This window comes from Gloeophyllum trabeum, assembly GCF_000344685.1.
Source record: "Gloeophyllum trabeum ATCC 11539 unplaced genomic scaffold GLOTRscaffold_00003, whole genome shotgun sequence".
NCBI lineage: Eukaryota > Fungi > Basidiomycota > Agaricomycetes > Gloeophyllales > Gloeophyllaceae > Gloeophyllum > Gloeophyllum trabeum.
The window spans coordinates 281,874-299,237 of NW_006920412.1; the positions used below are offsets into that span (position 1 = coordinate 281,874).

At 55.0% G+C, this 17,364-nt stretch overlaps 5 protein-coding genes across 5 annotated transcripts; 3 read left to right on the forward strand and 2 right to left on the reverse strand.

Annotated features, from left to right (window-relative positions):
- Positions 1–2,953: 2,953 nt before the first annotated feature.
- Positions 2,954–6,213, forward strand: GLOTRDRAFT_71665 (uncharacterized protein; the record flags this gene model as incomplete). Its single annotated transcript, XM_007864950.1, has 12 exons — positions 2,954–3,117; positions 3,175–3,306; positions 3,365–3,771; positions 3,829–3,934; positions 3,986–4,004; positions 4,055–4,133; positions 4,184–4,397; positions 4,454–4,627; positions 4,687–4,765; positions 4,817–5,242; positions 5,302–5,758; positions 5,814–6,213. 12 exons carry the CDS (start codon positions 2,954–2,956, stop codon positions 6,035–6,037), a joined length of 2,481 nt encoding a protein of 826 aa, XP_007863141.1. The 3' UTR covers positions 6,038–6,213.
- A 410-nt stretch (positions 6,214–6,623) lies between these two features.
- On the forward strand, positions 6,624–7,637 carry GLOTRDRAFT_136656 (uncharacterized protein). Its single transcript, XM_007864951.1, has 3 exons — positions 6,624–6,803; positions 6,858–7,022; positions 7,085–7,637. Exons 1-3 carry the CDS (start codon positions 6,761–6,763, stop codon positions 7,474–7,476), a joined length of 600 nt encoding a protein of 199 aa, XP_007863142.1. The 5' UTR covers positions 6,624–6,760; the 3' UTR covers positions 7,477–7,637.
- Positions 7,638–7,923: 286 nt separating this feature from the next.
- On the forward strand, positions 7,924–12,339 carry GLOTRDRAFT_136657 (uncharacterized protein; the record flags this gene model as incomplete). Its single annotated transcript, XM_007864952.1, has 7 exons — positions 7,924–8,661; positions 8,730–9,404; positions 9,469–9,957; positions 10,011–10,073; positions 10,221–10,280; positions 10,344–10,400; positions 10,460–12,339. The coding sequence occupies 7 exons, from the start codon at positions 7,924–7,926 to the stop codon at positions 10,718–10,720; spliced, it is 2,343 nt and encodes a 780-aa protein (XP_007863143.1). The 3' UTR covers positions 10,721–12,339.
- On the reverse strand, positions 10,518–13,811 carry GLOTRDRAFT_114425 (uncharacterized protein; the record flags this gene model as incomplete). The annotated part of the gene is made up of 2 exons (XM_007864953.1): positions 10,518–13,542; positions 13,601–13,811. 2 exons carry the CDS (start codon positions 13,809–13,811, stop codon positions 11,465–11,467), a joined length of 2,289 nt encoding a protein of 762 aa, XP_007863144.1. The 3' UTR covers positions 10,518–11,464.
- Positions 13,812–13,979: 168 nt separating this feature from the next.
- Positions 13,980–16,740, reverse strand: GLOTRDRAFT_98657 (acetolactate synthase). The gene is made up of 5 exons (XM_007864954.1): positions 16,459–16,740; positions 14,907–16,329; positions 14,661–14,853; positions 14,398–14,603; positions 13,980–14,345 (listed from the first exon to the last, which is right to left on the reverse strand). Exons 1-5 carry the CDS (start codon positions 16,542–16,544, stop codon positions 14,274–14,276), a joined length of 1,980 nt encoding a protein of 659 aa, XP_007863145.1. The 5' UTR covers positions 16,545–16,740; the 3' UTR covers positions 13,980–14,273.
- Positions 16,741–17,364: the final 624 nt, after the last annotated feature.

Genomic DNA, 17,364 nt, shown 5'->3' on the forward strand with positions numbered 1-17,364 from the left:
CGAACAATAATATCATCCCCTCTTGTATACGCGGGTAGCACGGTCCAAGAGCGGTGGGCAAAAGGCTGAGACGTAGCTCGGCCGAAACAAGGTTCATCCTCACAGCCACTTTGCCAAACTCCGGAACAGAGAAGAGTGGAGACCGGGGGAGGTACTTCTTCTGAGCCCATGTCCATATCCTGCCCCGGGGAGAAGTGCCATAATATTCATATATAGAACGGATTCGGGGCCGCTCTCATGTGACGGGCGATCGCTATCGTCTGCATTTAAGCCCCCAAAGTAATAGCTCTGCTAGTTGCGGGCTGGTTCAGAACCAAATTGCGTCTGAATCAATCTACGGACGTGTGGGAAGGAAGATAAAACATGCACATGGAGCGTGCTTCAAGAACCTGCACTAGCACCAAGGTTCACCAATCAGCCGTGCCGTAATGCACCAAAGCACGTATTTATACCTGATGGAGAGCCTTGGACATACGCTGCTATCGTCGCAGTCTGCGCCGAACAACTGAAAAACGGAAGCGGACGGCTTGGTAGATAAAGGCTGACCGCATATAGATTAATGAACGATCTTGGACGTAGGGCCACTGAGATGGTAGAAAAGGAGCACTGCATGTTCGAGGGGGACTCCTGAGTTTAAAGCAAGCTCTTTGGCAGATTCATGTCATATCAGCGCCTGGAGCCGCAACAGCGAGGCGGCGAATCCAAGCCACATCCGACCGAAGATAATACGCTCGTCATCCTTGCTGCCAAGACAAAGTGAGCCTCGAGGCACGGAGATCTACGGTTTACGGAAGAGACAGGAGGGCACCAACCGCGAAGCACGATGTCTGCCAATGGGGGGACAGCGGCCCGAGACGGCACGGGCTTTACTGCATATCTGTCGAGCATCATCTTCGAGATAATCTACCGCGGCACCGAGGCTGCCATACGCCAGGAGTAAGTATGTCGTGGCGGGGGCATTACCTTTAGAGGTTGTTGACCATAAGGACGGTCCGAGAGGTGGGCTCTACGAAATGATATCATGAGGCCCGGAAGCAGTAAGATTGACGGTCATGCACGAGCCGATGGTATTGAGCGGGTCGTTCAATGTCCGCAGTCGTTGGTAGATCCCACCTGCGGACGCCACGTTGGTTAGAGAACGTAAGAGTAGAGCTAAGCCTCATGAGTCAGAGGCGGGAGAGGTGCACGGATAGAATAGGTGGAGGTTGTCACTAGCCCCAACTTGGGTGAGAAATACTGAGAATGCCTTGCCATACGGACTTCGTATGTGGTTTTTTCTGTTTCCTTTGAGCACACCATTATCAAACGGAGCGTAACGAACACCCACCCTTGACATGCCGGACAGAGTAGGAACATTGGCAAGGATGTTTCCGGCCTGTATCACACGAGGTAAGCACTCCAATAAACAAAGACTTACTGGGAGAAGAAAGCCAATCAATCAGGCGTTACGGCAGCCATCATATCACTTTGGATATGATAAGACGGTGTCTGGTAATAATACTCGCCGACGGCATGATGTCTCAACAATTTAAAGACATCAGAGCGACGGCTTGACAGGAGGAGAGTAGAGGCATAGCCAGTCGAGACTGCAGGTAACCACAGCCCTCGGAAGCGTTCATAATCCGGCAGCGTTGAGATGGACAAAGCTCGGAGAACGGGTATGGATCATGATCGACGCCTGCGATGGGATATTTGTGTCTTTAGCGTGACGCTTCCCATGGCCAGGAGCAGGGCAACGTTATGACTGGCCCGTTTCGCCTTCTCCAGCCCGTCTGACAGCAGTCACGAGCACGGTCGTACTCGAGCGAAGACGCGTGGGCGGAGATACTGTCCTGTACCTGGAGCGGCCTTGGTTCCGTCATCGTCGGCACCGTAAAGCTGGCTGCTATATTGCAAATGCTGGCTCTGCAGCATAAGTTTAAGTATCCTTGAAAGAGCCAGGGGACAATAATGCAGGAACTGCGGTGCCTAAACGTCATTCTGAATCATGAGAAACATAAGTTGGAAACCATTTATAGCCCCATGGGACAGCATATGGAGGGCAGTCGTTGAGACAGAGCAGAACCGAGCAGCGAAGGACATAGAGGAGGAACGAAAGAAACATACACGAGTTGCAACCGAGCCGCGGGAATTGGCAGCCAGTGCGGGGTCGGCTGAGATTTTGAAGTCCGCAGCCTTTCCTCCTGCTTCCCATGGCCGCAACGGTTGGCTGAAACTCTCTCTGTCTGTTTCCAGGACCGCCTATAATTTGTCTGCTTCGCTGCATTCTCACTGTCGAACGGCCAATCTGGCGTCAAAATAGCTGGATCTGACTCAGAAGGTTCGTAGCCAATCTACAACCGTGGCGGTAAAGCCTCCATGCCCGCTCAGAATAGGCGTCTTCTCTGCAGAATCCAGGTTCGAGGGTTGTCTGTTACGAAACATTTCATCGCTCCCATCACGCGCTCCTCGCGCGCGTACGCTCCCGTCTCGATATAGAACGGCTTTGGTCCGTTACCCTATACGCTCGTTCGCGTCTGCTTATATTTCGCGTCGCGGACTTGGTGAGTTCCGTTCTTGATCTGCTTTAAACTCGCACATCGCACATCCTCCCTGGTGGGATCTGAGCCTCAGTTCAGCTCGCCGCTCCCACTTCCTTCGCCCTGTCATGCCGTACGCTCATTACTATATGCCACAGACACAGCAGGTGTCGGGCTACAGCTATCAGCAGCAAGCCATGTCCATGCATCACCAGACTCCCGACATGTCCCACCACTCCATGCCATCCCCGTCACCGTCCATCCCAATCGACCCCTCCCTCGCCCTCTACCCTCCGACTTACTACCCATACCACCAGGAGCAGCAGGCGCCGCCTATGCATCCCCAACATTTGACCCTAAATCCCGCTCCCAGCCTTTCTTCCCCCTCATCCCAGGGCTCCGAGGCCCTCGGAACGCCCCCAATTGACCACCAGATGTTCCCTCCCAACGGTAATGCTAACGGAAAGCGCCCGCCGTCCCTTTCAGTAGGTGAGGGTAGCAGCATCCGCAAGAAAGCTCGAAAAGAAGAAGAGGCGGATTCTCCGAGCCCTGCGGCAGAGAAGGAGGAGCCGAAACCGAAGACTACAAGAGGGTCCAGGTGGGCTCCACTCCCCGAGAGCGCCCGAGTTTTGGCGGCTAAGTTGCTCCATTCTAGGGCCTGTACTGTTTGTCGTCGTCTAAAGATGAAATGCGTCGGTGCCGAACATGGCCCGCCATGTAAGCGCTGTCAAAACGGGAACCACGAATGTATATTCGAAGAATCGAACAGAGGAAAGCGGTCAGCCAAGTAAGAAACTAACTTGTTCCTTGTCTCCAAGAGACGAGTATAGTAATGGTCTGCGTAGGAAACATGAATTGCTCACACGTTCCCTCCGGAAGATGGAACGCACCTTGGACACAGTGCTTCGTGCGGTAGGTAACCCGAACCTCGCAGCGAGCATCATCTCGCGGTCCCCATCCCCGTCCGGCCAGACGACGCATACCTTCTTAGACTCGGAACCGCCGACCCCACAGGACGCGGCCGGTCCGTCGGGCCACCGATCGGCTTCGCACTTACCCCAGCCACCCTCCCCACAGCTGCACTCCTTGCCGGACAACAGCCTTAATCCCCTGGGCCTCCTTGCGGAGGCCAGTTTGGCAAACCGTAAAGCCCAGGCAGCATCGAAGCCCAATGGTGCGTCCCAAGCGCAACATCCCGACGGGGACGCTCCCCGGAAGGTGGGCGTTGCGAGTGAGGCGTACTTCAAGCCAGGTTTGTATCTATTTTCCTCCGTGCTATAAAACATGTTCACGCAGGCATGATGTATAGGCCCGATGACCATACTTCCCCTGCGTCGTCTCTTCATCGAGCGGCAGGTGCAGCCGGAAATGCTCAGTTTCGTGAATACGGAAGAAGTAGTAGCCCTGTTCAAAATGTTTGTACACCATCCTCCGTGACACTTCGTGGATATCTGACCTCCCATCAGATATTTTACACATATGAACGTAAGTGCATACCGCAAGTCCGTCCTGACGTCCCGTAAACAAATCCGTAGATGCATTGTAATCTCCTAGATCCCGAATTTCATACCCCCTCGCTAGTCTGCTCGCGCTCTCCTTTTCTCCTCACCACCAGTGAGCATTTATTATTACCCCTGAGATTTCCTATGTGCTGACCTGTATAGTCTGCGCGGTGGCTTCTAAATTCTATGAAGCGCGCCCAGAGTTGCATTCAAGGCTGACCGATCTTGCCAGAAAGCTGGCGTTCAACGTGCCCGCGATGGGATACAAGTCGGTCGAAATCGTACAGGCGTATCTCTTGCTAGTACTATGGGGCTGCGGTCCCGTAGAACGGTTTGAGCAAGACAAGACATGGTTTCTTATGGGTATGGCCATCAGGTCAGTGCCGTCGCCAGCATCTATTCTGTGGGATTGGGACTGAAAGTATTACACAGGATGGCCACGGACCTCAATCTGCACCGCAAGCAGCCTAACGTAAGCCATGAGACTGCTGAGGGGAAGGCGCGCGACCGGGAAGTACACAACCGGGAGCGGACGTGGCTTCTCTGTTTCTGCCTAGATCGGAGCCTGAGCGCGCAGATGGGGAAGCCGCACTCTATCAAGGAAGAGTACGTGCGCATGCTTCTTTGCTTCCATTGCCTGATTGATTGACCATGTTCCTCGATAGTTTCATCATCCGGAACTCTATGCAGTGGTCCAAGGCCCCGTCAGCCATTCCCGGCGACATAGGCCTTGCTGCGTATACCGTAAGTCACAATTCTGAACGTTCCCGGGGCGCGTCGTAATACAGTCAGCAGGCTCTGCTGCAAATCGTCTCTCGCAGCCTCGACATCTTGTACGCAGGCACGGAAACACCATCAGGTCTCCAGGCCTCCTGCGACTACATGCTCATCACCAAGACGATCGAGACGCAGATCGTCGCGTGGCAGCACGAGTGGACGCTGCGCCAGAACTCGCCCGCCAGCGAGGCCGAGAGCGAGTACCGCATGCTCATTGGGCGGTTCTACTACAACTACTACATGCTCGTGGTGAACTCGTTCGGGCTGCAGAACGCGCTGGAGCGGTCGGCCGTGGATATCGGGTACTTCTTCGCGACGTGCCACTCGTGCGCGACGGCGTGCGCGCTGATTTTTAGGGATGAGCTGGGGCCGAAGGGGTACCTCAAGTATTCACCGGATTCGCATTTTGTGTTTGTGTCGTATGCGGTGCTGAGTTTGCTAAAGGTGCGATCGACTCGCTGTTCTTGCAGTGGAAAGATGGGGGAGCTGAAGTGTCGTTGTAGCTTGTCCGCCCGGAATTTCAGGCGTTCCTTGATCATGAGCAAAGTACTTTATCGCTGGTCAAAGACGTCGCGGACCTTTTGGAAAATATCGCCGCGAGCCCCATGCACACACCCCACCTATACAGCGTGTTCTTGCGGGCCCTGCTCTCCGCGCGCACAGACAATTCCTCGGGGGACGCAAGTTCCGGAGGACATAATGGTACACACCTAAACGGAGATACTACCCCGAACCATAAATCCGCGAACGATCCATTCAGCGCTCTAGGCGGGGACCACCAGCATCAGCACCATGGCTCGCTGTCGGACTTCCAGTTCGGCGGGGAGATGGGCCCCGCTGTGGATATCACGACGTTCCCGCCGACGATGGCGCCGAGCCACGCGTCCGAGGACGCGAACGGGATGCTGTCGATTGATAGTATTCTGAGCACGGGCTTTTGGGACAACGTGCTGATTCCAGGTCAGTTTAATTTAGTCCGCGAGGATACTCTGTCTCCTGACGCGGGGCGTTGCAGGCTACTCGAGCTCGTTCGAGGGTCTTAGTGGTGGTTTCGTGTATGGCGCGGGGGGCAGCGGTCTTATTACGCCCCGGCTGGGTATGTCGCCGTCGCCGTCTGGGAGAAATACGCCGGCGCGGAGTCGGCATGCGTCGACGGAGCTGACGCAACAAAATATCAACGCAGCTTTCAACGGCACGCATGGTGAGAGTAATAGTGGGGAGGCTAATGGGGATTCGTAGACGTGCGTCCGGACTGCTCTGCGTGCATTTTCATTTTTTTATCCGTGGTATAATATGTGGCATGGTATGGCCCTCGCAGTCTTGATTTATTGTAGCATTTCTCGTCGTTCTTGTGGTATATGTATCAATATTGTAGTTTATGGAACGGATTCAGATGTGGTCGCGATTGTTATTTCCTACCAATTGTCCGAATACGAGGGACCTGAGGACAACGCCAGGGGGTGCATCAATTGCAAGACGAAATAAATGTTCCGAGATGCCCGGTCCGGCGCCTTTACTGTAGGTCCCCGGCGTCGGTGGCTGGCCCAGCTGGATCTCTCTCTCTGTATCGTTCCAAATGTCAGGCTTTCCACCACTGCTGTGTGTTTATAACATGGGTAATTAAGGGCCTTCAACGAGCCGAACAGAATACTGGTAAGTCAATGGGCAGCGAGTACCACTGACCTGCCCGCAAGCCCGAGACTGATCCCGCATCAGCCATCGCACACAAGAGCGGCAGTGCTGTTCCAGGAGGCTGAAAGCCTGAAACCCATCAGGCCAGACTTCTCCGGGCGGCCAGAAGAGGCGTGTTTGTGGGATAGGAACACAAGGATGCTGTCCCGTAGCGCCGGGCTGCGTCTTATATAGCGGGCTTGCAGTGCACGGCGCTTGAACTCGTCGCCCTCGTTCTCGTCTACCTCCACGAAATCACTGTTGTTGTTGTTGTCGTTGTAATTGTTTGATATGTCTCGCGCGATTGCTGGTCTATTTCTGACGAGTGCGTTGGGTACGTGCGCTTGTCTGCTGCGATCCAGCGGTTGCTGATGAAGAGTCCTTGCAGTGTTGAGTGCGGGCGCGCAGACGACGTCGCTGTTCATCCCGGGTTTAGCTGGTGATGGACCGCTCAGCGTGAGCGAGATCGGTGTGGGGAGTGATGGGCGGACGACGTGGGCCGTGGCATCTGGCGCTGCCTCGGGCACCGACACGCCACAGTTCCCCGGCACAGGTAAGCAAAGTATTCTCAGCAGCCGTTTCTCGGCGCTCTAAACGCATCCCCCCTTCTACCAGCTACGTTGATCGAAGGACCGAACGACGCAGTGGTTACATACGCGCTGGGCGACGGCGGCGCGGTCGTCTCGTGCTCGATATCCGGCGCCTCCGCAGTGTGCGAGGGCACCATCACGGAGGACGGGCAGACGTCCACCGAGGTCGACACGCTCCCCGCGGATCCTACGGTCGTCGCTATCGCCACTGGCAGCGGAAGCGCGAGCAACACCGCCAGCTCGCCCTCGGCGACCTCGACGTCGCCGAGCTCGCGATCCTCCTCAGGCTCGGGCAGCCCGTCGCAGACAAGCAGCGCACCGTCTGCGACAAACAGCAACGCTGCTGTGAGCGGGCAGCGTGTTTCGGCTGGGTTGATGGGTGTCGTGGCGGCTGGTTCTTTGCTGTCCCTCTTGTAATGGGTGGTACCAGTGCCGTATCCGGTGTTTCCTCAGGGTAGCTTGCGGGTCAAAAATGATGTTGACGCCTGTCAATATGACTAGTATATTAACAGCGTGTTCCCTTGTTTTCCTTGCATGTTATAATTTATTCGATGAATTGAACCGTGAACTGAACCGAGTCAAGCTAACTGAGCCGGCAACTCTAAGTTCGGCGGCACAATGCGTGATCGAATGGTGTTCGTGACGGACGCGCCTTGTCCGCGTCTGTTGTGGACGACTTAGCAGGCGATCCCAGCGACGTCGTCCTCGCGAAACCTTTTCCGTATTTTCATTTCTTGGCTTTGCTTCAATCTCAGCCCTTCCGGCGCTTTCTTTCATACTAGTGAGCCGACGCTGGACCCTTAGTACGTATCGTGAAGACCTGGCGGTGGCACGACGCGTTCCTCGACCCCCAGGTTCTTGACGATGAATGACGACGTGCAGGTATCAGGCTCGCGTCGAAGGGCAGCGCAGAAAGCGGCGGGGAGCTTTGCAGCCCAGCTGACGGACTCTGACTCCGACGATGCCCTGCCCTCGGACGCGTCCTCTGCGTATCCCAGCCCATCAAAGAAGAAAGGGAACACGACCGTTACTTACGGTGGCAAGGGTCGGACGATCGCTCCTGATAATACCGCGCGACAGCCAGCAAGAAGGAAGTCTGGCGTGACGGCCGCCACTCCGACCAAAAGAGAGGCCAAGGTTCCGAAGAAACAGTCCCAAGCGAATCTGAAGAAACGGCGGCTGTCGTCCTCGCCGCTCTCGGAGCTATCCCGGTCGCGGTCGGCGTCTGACGTACCGCCTTCAACGACTGTAACTACAAGTACAACTACAACCGCTACGCTTCCGCGTGCGTCGCCCTTGAAGCGCGCTCCGGGCTCGTCCACCAGCCTGAGCGAGCTGTCGGACCTATCCTCTGTCTCTAGACCGTCAACGCCTAAGCAGAAGCAGTTTCGACCGCCGCCCCGGCCCGTGAGCAGCATGTTCGCAGCAGACAACTCGCCCGTCCCAAGCCAAGCGGCGGCTGAGGAGGAGGAGGATGAATGGGACCTGGGGAAGCTGGGGTCGCTCGTCTGGGTGCGCATTGACAAGCACGGAAACACAGTATCGAATGAGAGTGAAGAAGATGAATATGCCTCGGACACAGCATTCTGGTGGCCAGGCAGGGTAAGTCGTATCCTGTCGTTTCACGGAGTTAGTCAGCGTCTTAAGGAGGTTTGTATTGTTCATTTAAGATCCTGAATGACAATGACAATATCGATGCGCTGCCTTTGAAAGTTTCGTTGTTTGGTAAACCGAGCGCATACAGTCCGCAAACTACCGAGATACGAACTCCCTCGAGTGCGAACATCCTATCTATGCATTCACCGCGACACATAATACGATTCAACTCTAACAACTTCACCCTGAGCATGCCGTCGAGTTCGTATCAGGCGTCGCCCAGGAAGAAACAGAAGACAGATCTGGAAACGCGGTGGAACGATGCCGTGGCGCAGATGGTCGCGAAGGACGCGGAGGACAATGACGGCCTTCCCAGCGCCTCGTCGCTCTTCGCCTTCGCCGGAGTCAGCTCGTTCAGCTCCCTGCTGGGCTCCGGTCCAGGACGCAACCACAAGAAACCCAAGACACCCAAATCCAAGGCAACCCCAGCTCGCCCGGACCCAGACGAGGACGAGCGCTGGTCCCCGCCGCCGCCCGACGCGCTGCTCGAGATCCCGGGCGAGCTCGTGCTCGCACGCGAGAGCAGGAACCGCACGGAGTACTGGCCCGCGAAGGTAATGGCGTACGTCCCGCCCGCGCACCGTCGCGCGCCGCCAAGATACGAGCTGCAGTACCTCGACCAGACGACGCACCGGGTGACGCGGGACCTGTTCTACACGTGCGAGGAGCGCGGGTTCGTGGACTGCAAGGTGTGTGCGCGCTTTACTTTGAGATATGAATGAGTTTTAGGTACATAAATGACGGTGTTGGTAGCTCGGTCAGTTTGAGAGCTCTGTCAGTCTCGAGGAGGCACATAACGATGATCACGACGAGGACGACGACGGGGTGCTCGAAGACGGTGCTTCCGAACCCGAGTCTGAGGAGCCGCCTTCCCTCCCGCCGCCACCCCGCATCGACTTCTGCGCGCTGCCCATCGCCGCGCAGCTCGCGTACGTGAAACCTGTCCTGTCGCTGATCATGCAGGAGAAGTACGAGCCCGCACGCGCTCGGCACGCGGCCTTTATGAAAGGTGGCGCGGCCCGGGTCAACGTGTGCAAGAGCGCTGCCGCCAAGGGCGATTTGACGGCGTTGGAGGTGGCGCAGCTGCAGAGGCGGTTGAGTAGGTGGATTCTGCGCGACGAACCGGAAGGTGAGATGCAGAACTCGGACGGGCTGGAAGTAGCTACGGGAGCGGCATCCGATGGTCCACAAGGGCGTGGATATGATGATCCTGCTTCAGGAACACGCAGCAGTGAAGTCGAGGTAGGAGTCATCTCCTATGCTCTGCACGATGCATCTCACGGATGTATGCATAGACCCTACCATCCTCCCCCGCGGAACCTCCGCCGTCTTCACTGGCGGTAACGGATGATATACAGGTTCGTCCTTTCGCCTTGCATGTAGAGTGCCATTTAAAATGAGGAACAGGAGGAGAATGAATTCTCCCCATTGTCAGAAGAATCCAGAGAGGCCAGTCCCAGGATTTACTCGCTATTACTGCATCCGTCCTGACCTGTCTCTTTCAGGCACAGTGCCTCGAGCGACAAGACGAGCCGTCCCCAAGAGCTAACTCTCCAGAAGCAGAGGTGAGTCGGCCCGTCCACCGAACTTTGTGATTCGGAGAATGACATGTCTCATTTCTCCCCCAGGCTCCCGCGAGGCAACCCGCTACATTCGAGTCCTTATCAGGTGTCGAGAAAGTCGAGGTACTTCATATCCTCTCCAGCCAATGAGCAGCTTCTCATGTCTTACGCATATGCGCTAGTACTGCTCCAACGTCCTCCTGCCGGAGGCTATCATCCAGTTGTTGCTGTGGCGGTGGGAGAAACGAACGACCCTGGAACCGCTGGAAGACTCTGAGGAAGAGACTCGTTTGTATAAGGTTGGTTTGGAAAAAGCTGAAGAGACCGATTGGGTACATGATGTTCTCCGGTTACGAGAGGCGAAATCCAAGAGGCTCAAGAAGGCCCCACAGTCTAATGGTAATAATACTGGAGGGACACGGTCGCGCCCTAGGAGGGCATGATCAACCTCCCAGGGGCATTGACAGTGAAACATCTCGAGGCTGTATTTGGGTCGAGCATTCTCTCGTTATCTTCTCTCGAGGACACTCGTTGGATAGCGAAACATATCAGTCATCATCATGATCAGCATACCCCATGCTTCGTTCACGCAATCTTGGCAATCTGTCGTAGTACGGTAACAATAGCATTATGCAGTGTATATTGTACGAACATCATCCATCAGTTCATCGTCCCTAGTCCACTAGCAATCCCATTCATAAGAAATCTACTGCGCTCTTCTGATTCCGCCTTTCAATCCCCCTCCTCGCATACTACAACGCTTGTTCTTCTCTACGACGGATGCTCATTGACTCGTTCCCTCCCACGGCACTATGGTCGGAGAGTTCTTTCGTAGCAACCACATGCTTGCTTCAACATTAGCATTTGGGCACGCTCTATCCGATTAGAACCAACCATGGCCCGTCGGACGCCTTAGCATCCTACTGGTGCCCTGGCGCAGGCTCTGGAAGTACGGGGCTTCGGCTCGCCATAAAGCTATAGCTCCCTCGTGGAGGATAAACCGCGTGGACTCGGATGAGCGTGTCGTGCGATCTGGCGGACACACCCAGCCTGGCTATTTCTGTCTTACGACAGATAAGGCGCCACTTCGTCGGTCATTCAGCTCGTGGTGATCGTGGCAACATAGTCCCGCGAAACGTCGTGATTCGATACGTGACGCCTCCAGAGACATGCGCTCCAATCATAGCTCATTCTTCATGCAACGCTGCTCCGCTGGGAAGATGCAGGGAACTCGCGTTCCGTGAGCTGGCCGGCCTAGGCACCAAGGTCGACAAATTCATCTGCGATGAATTGCGAGAGCGAGACGATAGCGAGGATACGTTGTTGCTATTGGCTAGGGAATAGAGGGCTTCGTCCTGGTAGAAACTTTGAGATGAGGGTGAGACGGGCGGATGTGGCATGCTGGCCAGGCTCGGCTTGCCGTATCCGTTTCCATTCCCGTTCGCATAGCCTGCGTTCATGGCAGGGGAGGAGAAGGACCGATGGATTGGCGATACTCGGGGCGTTGCATTCGTTTGCCGTAAGATGGGACGATGTCCGTTCATGACGCTGGCTGCAGACCGAGTCCTTGAAGATGAAGAGAGCAACCTGCGCAGCGGGTAAAGCCAAGCGCGAGGTCCGGAGATGGGTGATTGCGGGCGAGACGACGAGGGCGACCCCAACCCATTTCCGTACAACGGCTGACCTTCCTCCATAACATAGCTGTCGGCTACGTAATCCCTGTCCTTCTTGAAGGGACCTCTAACCATCCGGCGCGCAGAAACTTTAAGCTGGTGCCGAAGCCGATAAATAACCAATAAAAATGTCGATATCACGAAAAGGTATATCGCCCACCCAACCGGCGAAAAGCCGAGAGAGGCTTTCGTCAAGGCCGGGGGGAGATGGGGAGCCAGTACATCTTCAATCGTGTCCAAGTGCCAGAATGGGCGAATCGGCTTGATGGTGATATTGCTGGACTCGGGTATGTCTTCCAACGGGTCCGAAAGCGGAGGCTTGTTCCGATTGGCCTCTAGCACAGGAACCTGTTTACTAGCCTCCAGCACCATCTTCCCCAGAGTCCAGCTAATCGCAACGTCACCGACAGTGTCTACAGACTGGAACATCGGTTTCCCCAGTCCCTTCGCGGCAGCTTGTTCAGCTACCTTATCGCCGTCGGTGGTATTGTTGCCGCCAGAGTCGATGATTCGCGGCATGCCGATCCCTTCGTGAAGCATATTAACTACCCACGCTGCCTTGAAGCATTGCATTTGCAAACGGGAGACTTCGACGTGATCAGAGCTCGCAGCTTCGTGGTCTCGTAAGATCTGTGTCCAATCCCGAGCACAAAACTCTGATGCGGCCCGCTCGTACTGCACGAAGTCGTACGGCCCGCCCAAGCCGAAGACGTGTTCAGAAGAATACCAGTACTCCGAAACCCCAATGAAATGGGAGGCAGAGAAGTCGATGGGCGGGACGTGAACACCGTTGAATAGGCAAGGAGGACGCGCACAGTCCACATGCTTGTTGAGTAGAGGGGATACTTGTTTCAGGCACTGCTCAAAAGAGCCAGTCCCTAGTAACGTATGCGGCTTCCGGCTGTGCGCCGTAGAGACACCCGTATGGACGGGTGATTCAAGAAGATGGAGGTCTTTCGGAAGGCAAGGGTCGGGAATAAGCTCTCCAGCGGCGGACGCGCCTTCGGAGGGAGGCGCGGACAGCGTATCCTCGTATTGTGTTATAGCTTGCGCCACATACCGTTCCCTAGCTTGGTTGGTCCCGTACCCAAGCCAGGTGGTCACAAATACCTGATGATAGATCTCCTTGCCGTTTACGAGACGCAAGCGAACATCAATCAAGTTATCCGCGCCGTGCCGATCCTCGGCTTTAGGCTCAAATGCTATCTGAGTGGAAGCTCCACCCATGTCCAGGAATCCATACGTGGTGTGGTGGTCGTCCCGAGGAGTAAAGCCATCCATGAGGTAGTTTACTGCGATCCAGCCAAAGAGACCTTCCTCCTCTCCAGTTATTATCCGTACGCTAGAGCCGCACGGTCCCATTGGAGAAGCGTCATCAATCCGAAAATTGGAATGGAACTTCAGGAATTGACACGTCCCCTGGAGGACTTCCCTTTGCTGGTCGGGAGATAAGAGTCGCATACCCGCTGTCGCTAGCAAGAACAAGGGCGTCTCCGGCTGTAGCGAGGGCGGTATATGTGAACGAGCATGATCAAGCAAAGGCGCAAGATATGCCGGTAAGCCTTCTGGGTTTTCTGCAAATGTGGATATACCTGGCCACCCCCGCTTTGAGACAGGCGTCCACGTAGAACTAAGTTACAGTAAACGTACCAGGTTCCACCTTCGTAACCCACTCATCTCCATTTCTGGTGCCCTTCTCTATCTTTGGCAGAGCATTGTACGCCTTATGATCCTCCGCCTTCACAAGCCTCGGATCCCGCCAGCTGTATATCTGCAGTCTCGAACCCGACGAGCCAGCGTCAATAACTACTCCAAAGCGTCTGCCAGCAAGCCACGTATCCGAGGCTGTGGGCGGCGGCATCGACGTCTAAGACAATGTCAGCGACGGAATGCCAGCAATGAACTAGACGGTCATAACGGACGAGGATACCAACCTCGATCAAGTATTGGTCTGACTTGGGTGTTTGATTACCCGTGTAATCGAATAGCGGACAGTACGTTCCCACGGTAAGTAGCGTCAATGAGACATGCGCGTCGACTTATATTATTCTGTAGCAGGGCTCCCTAATGGGCCCTTTTTACCTCCTGTATACCCTAGATGAATGTTATAATACACATCCGAAGAGCATTGTAAAACAAAGCAGGAAACTATGCAGCATTGGGGCAAGGAAATGGTGGGGAAGGAGAATACATCGCGCTATGTGCGCGGGATCAGGAAATAATGCAATGGTGAGTGATGGCCGACGAGAGGGAAATGCAGGAGGATAAATAACGTTAGCATGCTGTGTGGCGTCGAAGCCTTTTGTTTTACACGTTCAAACCGTTATGAGGATTCAGACGAACCACCGAGGGTGGGGTGCAACAGCTGTTGGTGGAGAGCCTTGCCGGCGGGAACCTAACACGATGATTGAGCGAGGCTTCCTCCATTTCGGAACGAACGAACGTACCATAGGGAACACATGCTCATTCGTCTCCACCACACATTCCATGAGCACGGGCTTCGAGTTGTCGTATTCCAGGAATTCCTTCATCTTCTCCGGCAGTTCCGCGGCGCTAGTGCACTTGATAGCATGCACCCGCATGCTTTTAGCCAAGGCAATGAAATCAGGGTTGACCATCCGCGTGTGCGAGTACCGAGCGTCGTAGAACAGATCTGACATCATCGCTTAGTCCGACCCGCACATAATACACTTCGAAAGACGACGCTAACCTTGCCATTGGAGCACCATACCCTGGAACTCATTGTTGAGCACGATAACCTTGACACCGACGCCAGAGGCGGATGCCGTCGCGAGCTCCATTGCAGTCATGCTGAACGAAGCGTCACCATCGATGTCGACAACAATCTTCTCCGGTGCGGCGACCTTGGCTCCAATAGCCGCGGGTAAGCCAAAGCCCATAGTCTGCAACATCCGCCTCAGTACAACAATATCATGATTTCCGCACCATTACTCACCCCTAGGCCGCCCGAAGTGACCATCGACCTCGGGTGCGTCCACCGATAGAATTGCGCAGCCCACATCTGATGCTGCCCAACGCCCGTGCTGACGACAACCTGGTCCTTCTTCCCCGCCAACTGGCGGTTCATCTCCTCAATCACCTCCTGCGGCTTCATCGCCTCCCCCTTCTCCGGATTACTCTTCACGTACGTGAACGGGTACCGGCTCTTCCACTCCCGGATATCCCTGAACCACTCTTCCCGAGGGTCGTAGCGTATCTGGGGCACCAAGTTCACCAAGTTCGCTACAACGTCGCCGAGGATGGGGAGCTGCGCCTCGACGACCTTGTTGATATTCTTGGGCTGGATCTCGAAGTGGATGATACCGCCACGGCCCTGCGCGGCCGCGGCTTTGGCAGCAGGCGCGAAGGTGTCGATCTTGCCCGTTACACGATCGTCAAAGCGGGCACCAAGCGCGATGATCACGTCTGCCTGCTGCATTGCGAGATTCGCATACGCGCTTCCATGCATACCCAACATATGCAGACTCCGCTCGTTCGTCTCATCGAAAGCGCCGAGGCCCTGCAAGGTCGTCGTAACGGGGATATTTCCCTTCTCCGACAACTCTGCGAGCAGCTTCGGGCCCAGAGGAGACGAGAGGACACCGTGGCCGGCGTAGACAATCGGCCGCTTAGCGTTGTTGATCAATTCAGCGGCCTGACGGACCAACTGGTGGTCGATCGGAGCCTCATCCGGCTGCAAGGGGTTCGTCGGTAAGCTCAGGGCGGCTCCAGGAGTAGTGACACGGTATGGCAGCGGCGTGCGTAAGATTCCAGCGGTAACATCCTTTGGCAAGTCGACCAGCACTGGCCCGGGGCGACCAGACGTCGCAATCTTGAAGGCCTCGTTTATCCTCCGAGGGAGCTCGCTAATCTCCTTTACCATGACGTTCCATTTTGTACAACTCCTCGAGATACCGACAATATCAGCTTCCTGGAAGGCGTCGGAGCCAATGGCAGATGTCGCGACCTGTCCGCAGAATACGACCAACGGCACGCCATCGCTCAGAGCGTCCTGCATAGCCGTCACGACATTGGTCGCTCCTGGACCCGAAGTAACAAGAACGACCCCAGGTTTGCCAGTCACATGGGCATAGCCTTCGGCCATATGCCCGGCGCCTTGCTCGTGCCGGGGTAAGATGAACGTGAAGTGTGGAGAATTGTAGATCGCGTCGAACACGGGCAGGATAGCACCTCCGGGGTAGCCAAATACGTGCTTCACGTTGTGTCGCAGCATCATCTCGTGGAATATCTGACCGCCGGACATCCCAATAAACGAGTGGTCGAGAGACGCTGGGGACGTGGGGTAAATACTAGGCGTAGTGTGAGGGACGTTGTTTTTGGTGGGCAGCTGTTGGAACCCTGGGGCCGGCGACGGTCGCCTATACCATCGATCGTTAGTAATGTGCATAAAACCGTAGGATACTTCCAAGACATGAACCCGAAGCACCACCATCCCGGCTCGTTCTCGAGGCAAAGGTACGTCTTGCAGCCATTAAAAGATTACTCACACAGAAGGCGCAGCGACGGCTTGTTTTGCGCTTGAGCGACTGATATTCCTTGCATGCTCCCGGACCCTCGATTTCGCATCGATCATGGAGGAACTTGCAGCAGTCGACTTCGACCTCGACAGAATTATCTTCTGGGTCGTTTTGGGTGCGCCTGACGCGCGCATCGTGCTGGCAGTGAACGGCATGGCCTGGCCCAGTCTTGCCCGACGAAACAGAGGAAGAGGGAAAGAGGAAGGAATGGGAAGCCTCCAACAGAACGCAAAGGCTAAAATGTATGCAAAGCGGCCTAAGGGTGACTCGACTATGGCCGAATATAACCGATGGCGTGAGTCTCGTGACCGCGCCACTTACCCTTGCAGTCAACGAGTCATTACACGCAGCAATCCTTGTTCCTTCGGGCTTCGAAGTGCGGATGGTTGGAGAATAAGGTCAACATATTCTGAAGAGCATGCTCATTATCCCAAATTGTCAAATACTCAGGTATAGACTGAATTTAGCTTCAATCTTCACTGATTAGTCGTATCCATAACACTGCAATGAACCACAAGAGGGGACAAGGGCAAGGGAAACCTACTGGTGCTCCTGGACCTTTTCAGGGGAATAAGCTGTTATAGTCAAGCCAGCAGTGGCTAGTGTGTAATGAAGAAGATTTAGCTCATACTGGTGTAGCCATCAATATGTCTCAATTGGGAAATGGTATAGCCATATAAGTACAGTTGCAACCTGCACAGCTGTGACAATGATAGATATTAAATCAGGATTCCAGTCATACAAACATATACCGCAGAGAGATAACCAGGACTGGACAAGAGGGAAGCAATTTAAAGAAATTGTGAGTGGCAGTGAATTAAATGTTGCATTGGGTTGAACTAGAATATACAGATGGGAGCTGACAGTGTTTGGAAG

Bases quoted from the DNA above. Each gene is read 5' to 3' on its own strand.
- GLOTRDRAFT_136656 (XM_007864951.1), top strand. From the start codon at position 6,761: ATGTCTCGCGCGATTGCTGGTCTATTTCTGACGAGTGCGTTGG. The intron at 6,804-6,857 runs GTACGTGCGCTT...GAGTCCTTGCAG, and splicing joins ATTTCTGACGAGTGCGTTGG to TGTTGAGTGCGGGCGCGCAG. The intron at 7,023-7,084 runs GTAAGCAAAGTA...CCCTTCTACCAG, and splicing joins GCCACAGTTCCCCGGCACAG to CTACGTTGATCGAAGGACCG.
- GLOTRDRAFT_98657 (XM_007864954.1), bottom strand. From the start codon at position 16,544: ATGATCGATGCGAAATCGAGGGTCCGGGAGCATGCAAGGAATATCAGT. The intron at 14,854-14,906 runs GTGAGTAATGGT...CGGATGTTGCAG, and splicing joins TCACTTCGGGCGGCCTAGGG to ACTATGGGCTTTGGCTTACC. The intron at 14,604-14,660 runs GTTAGCGTCGTC...CGATGATGTCAG, and splicing joins TATGGTGCTCCAATGGCAAG to ATCTGTTCTACGACGCTCGG.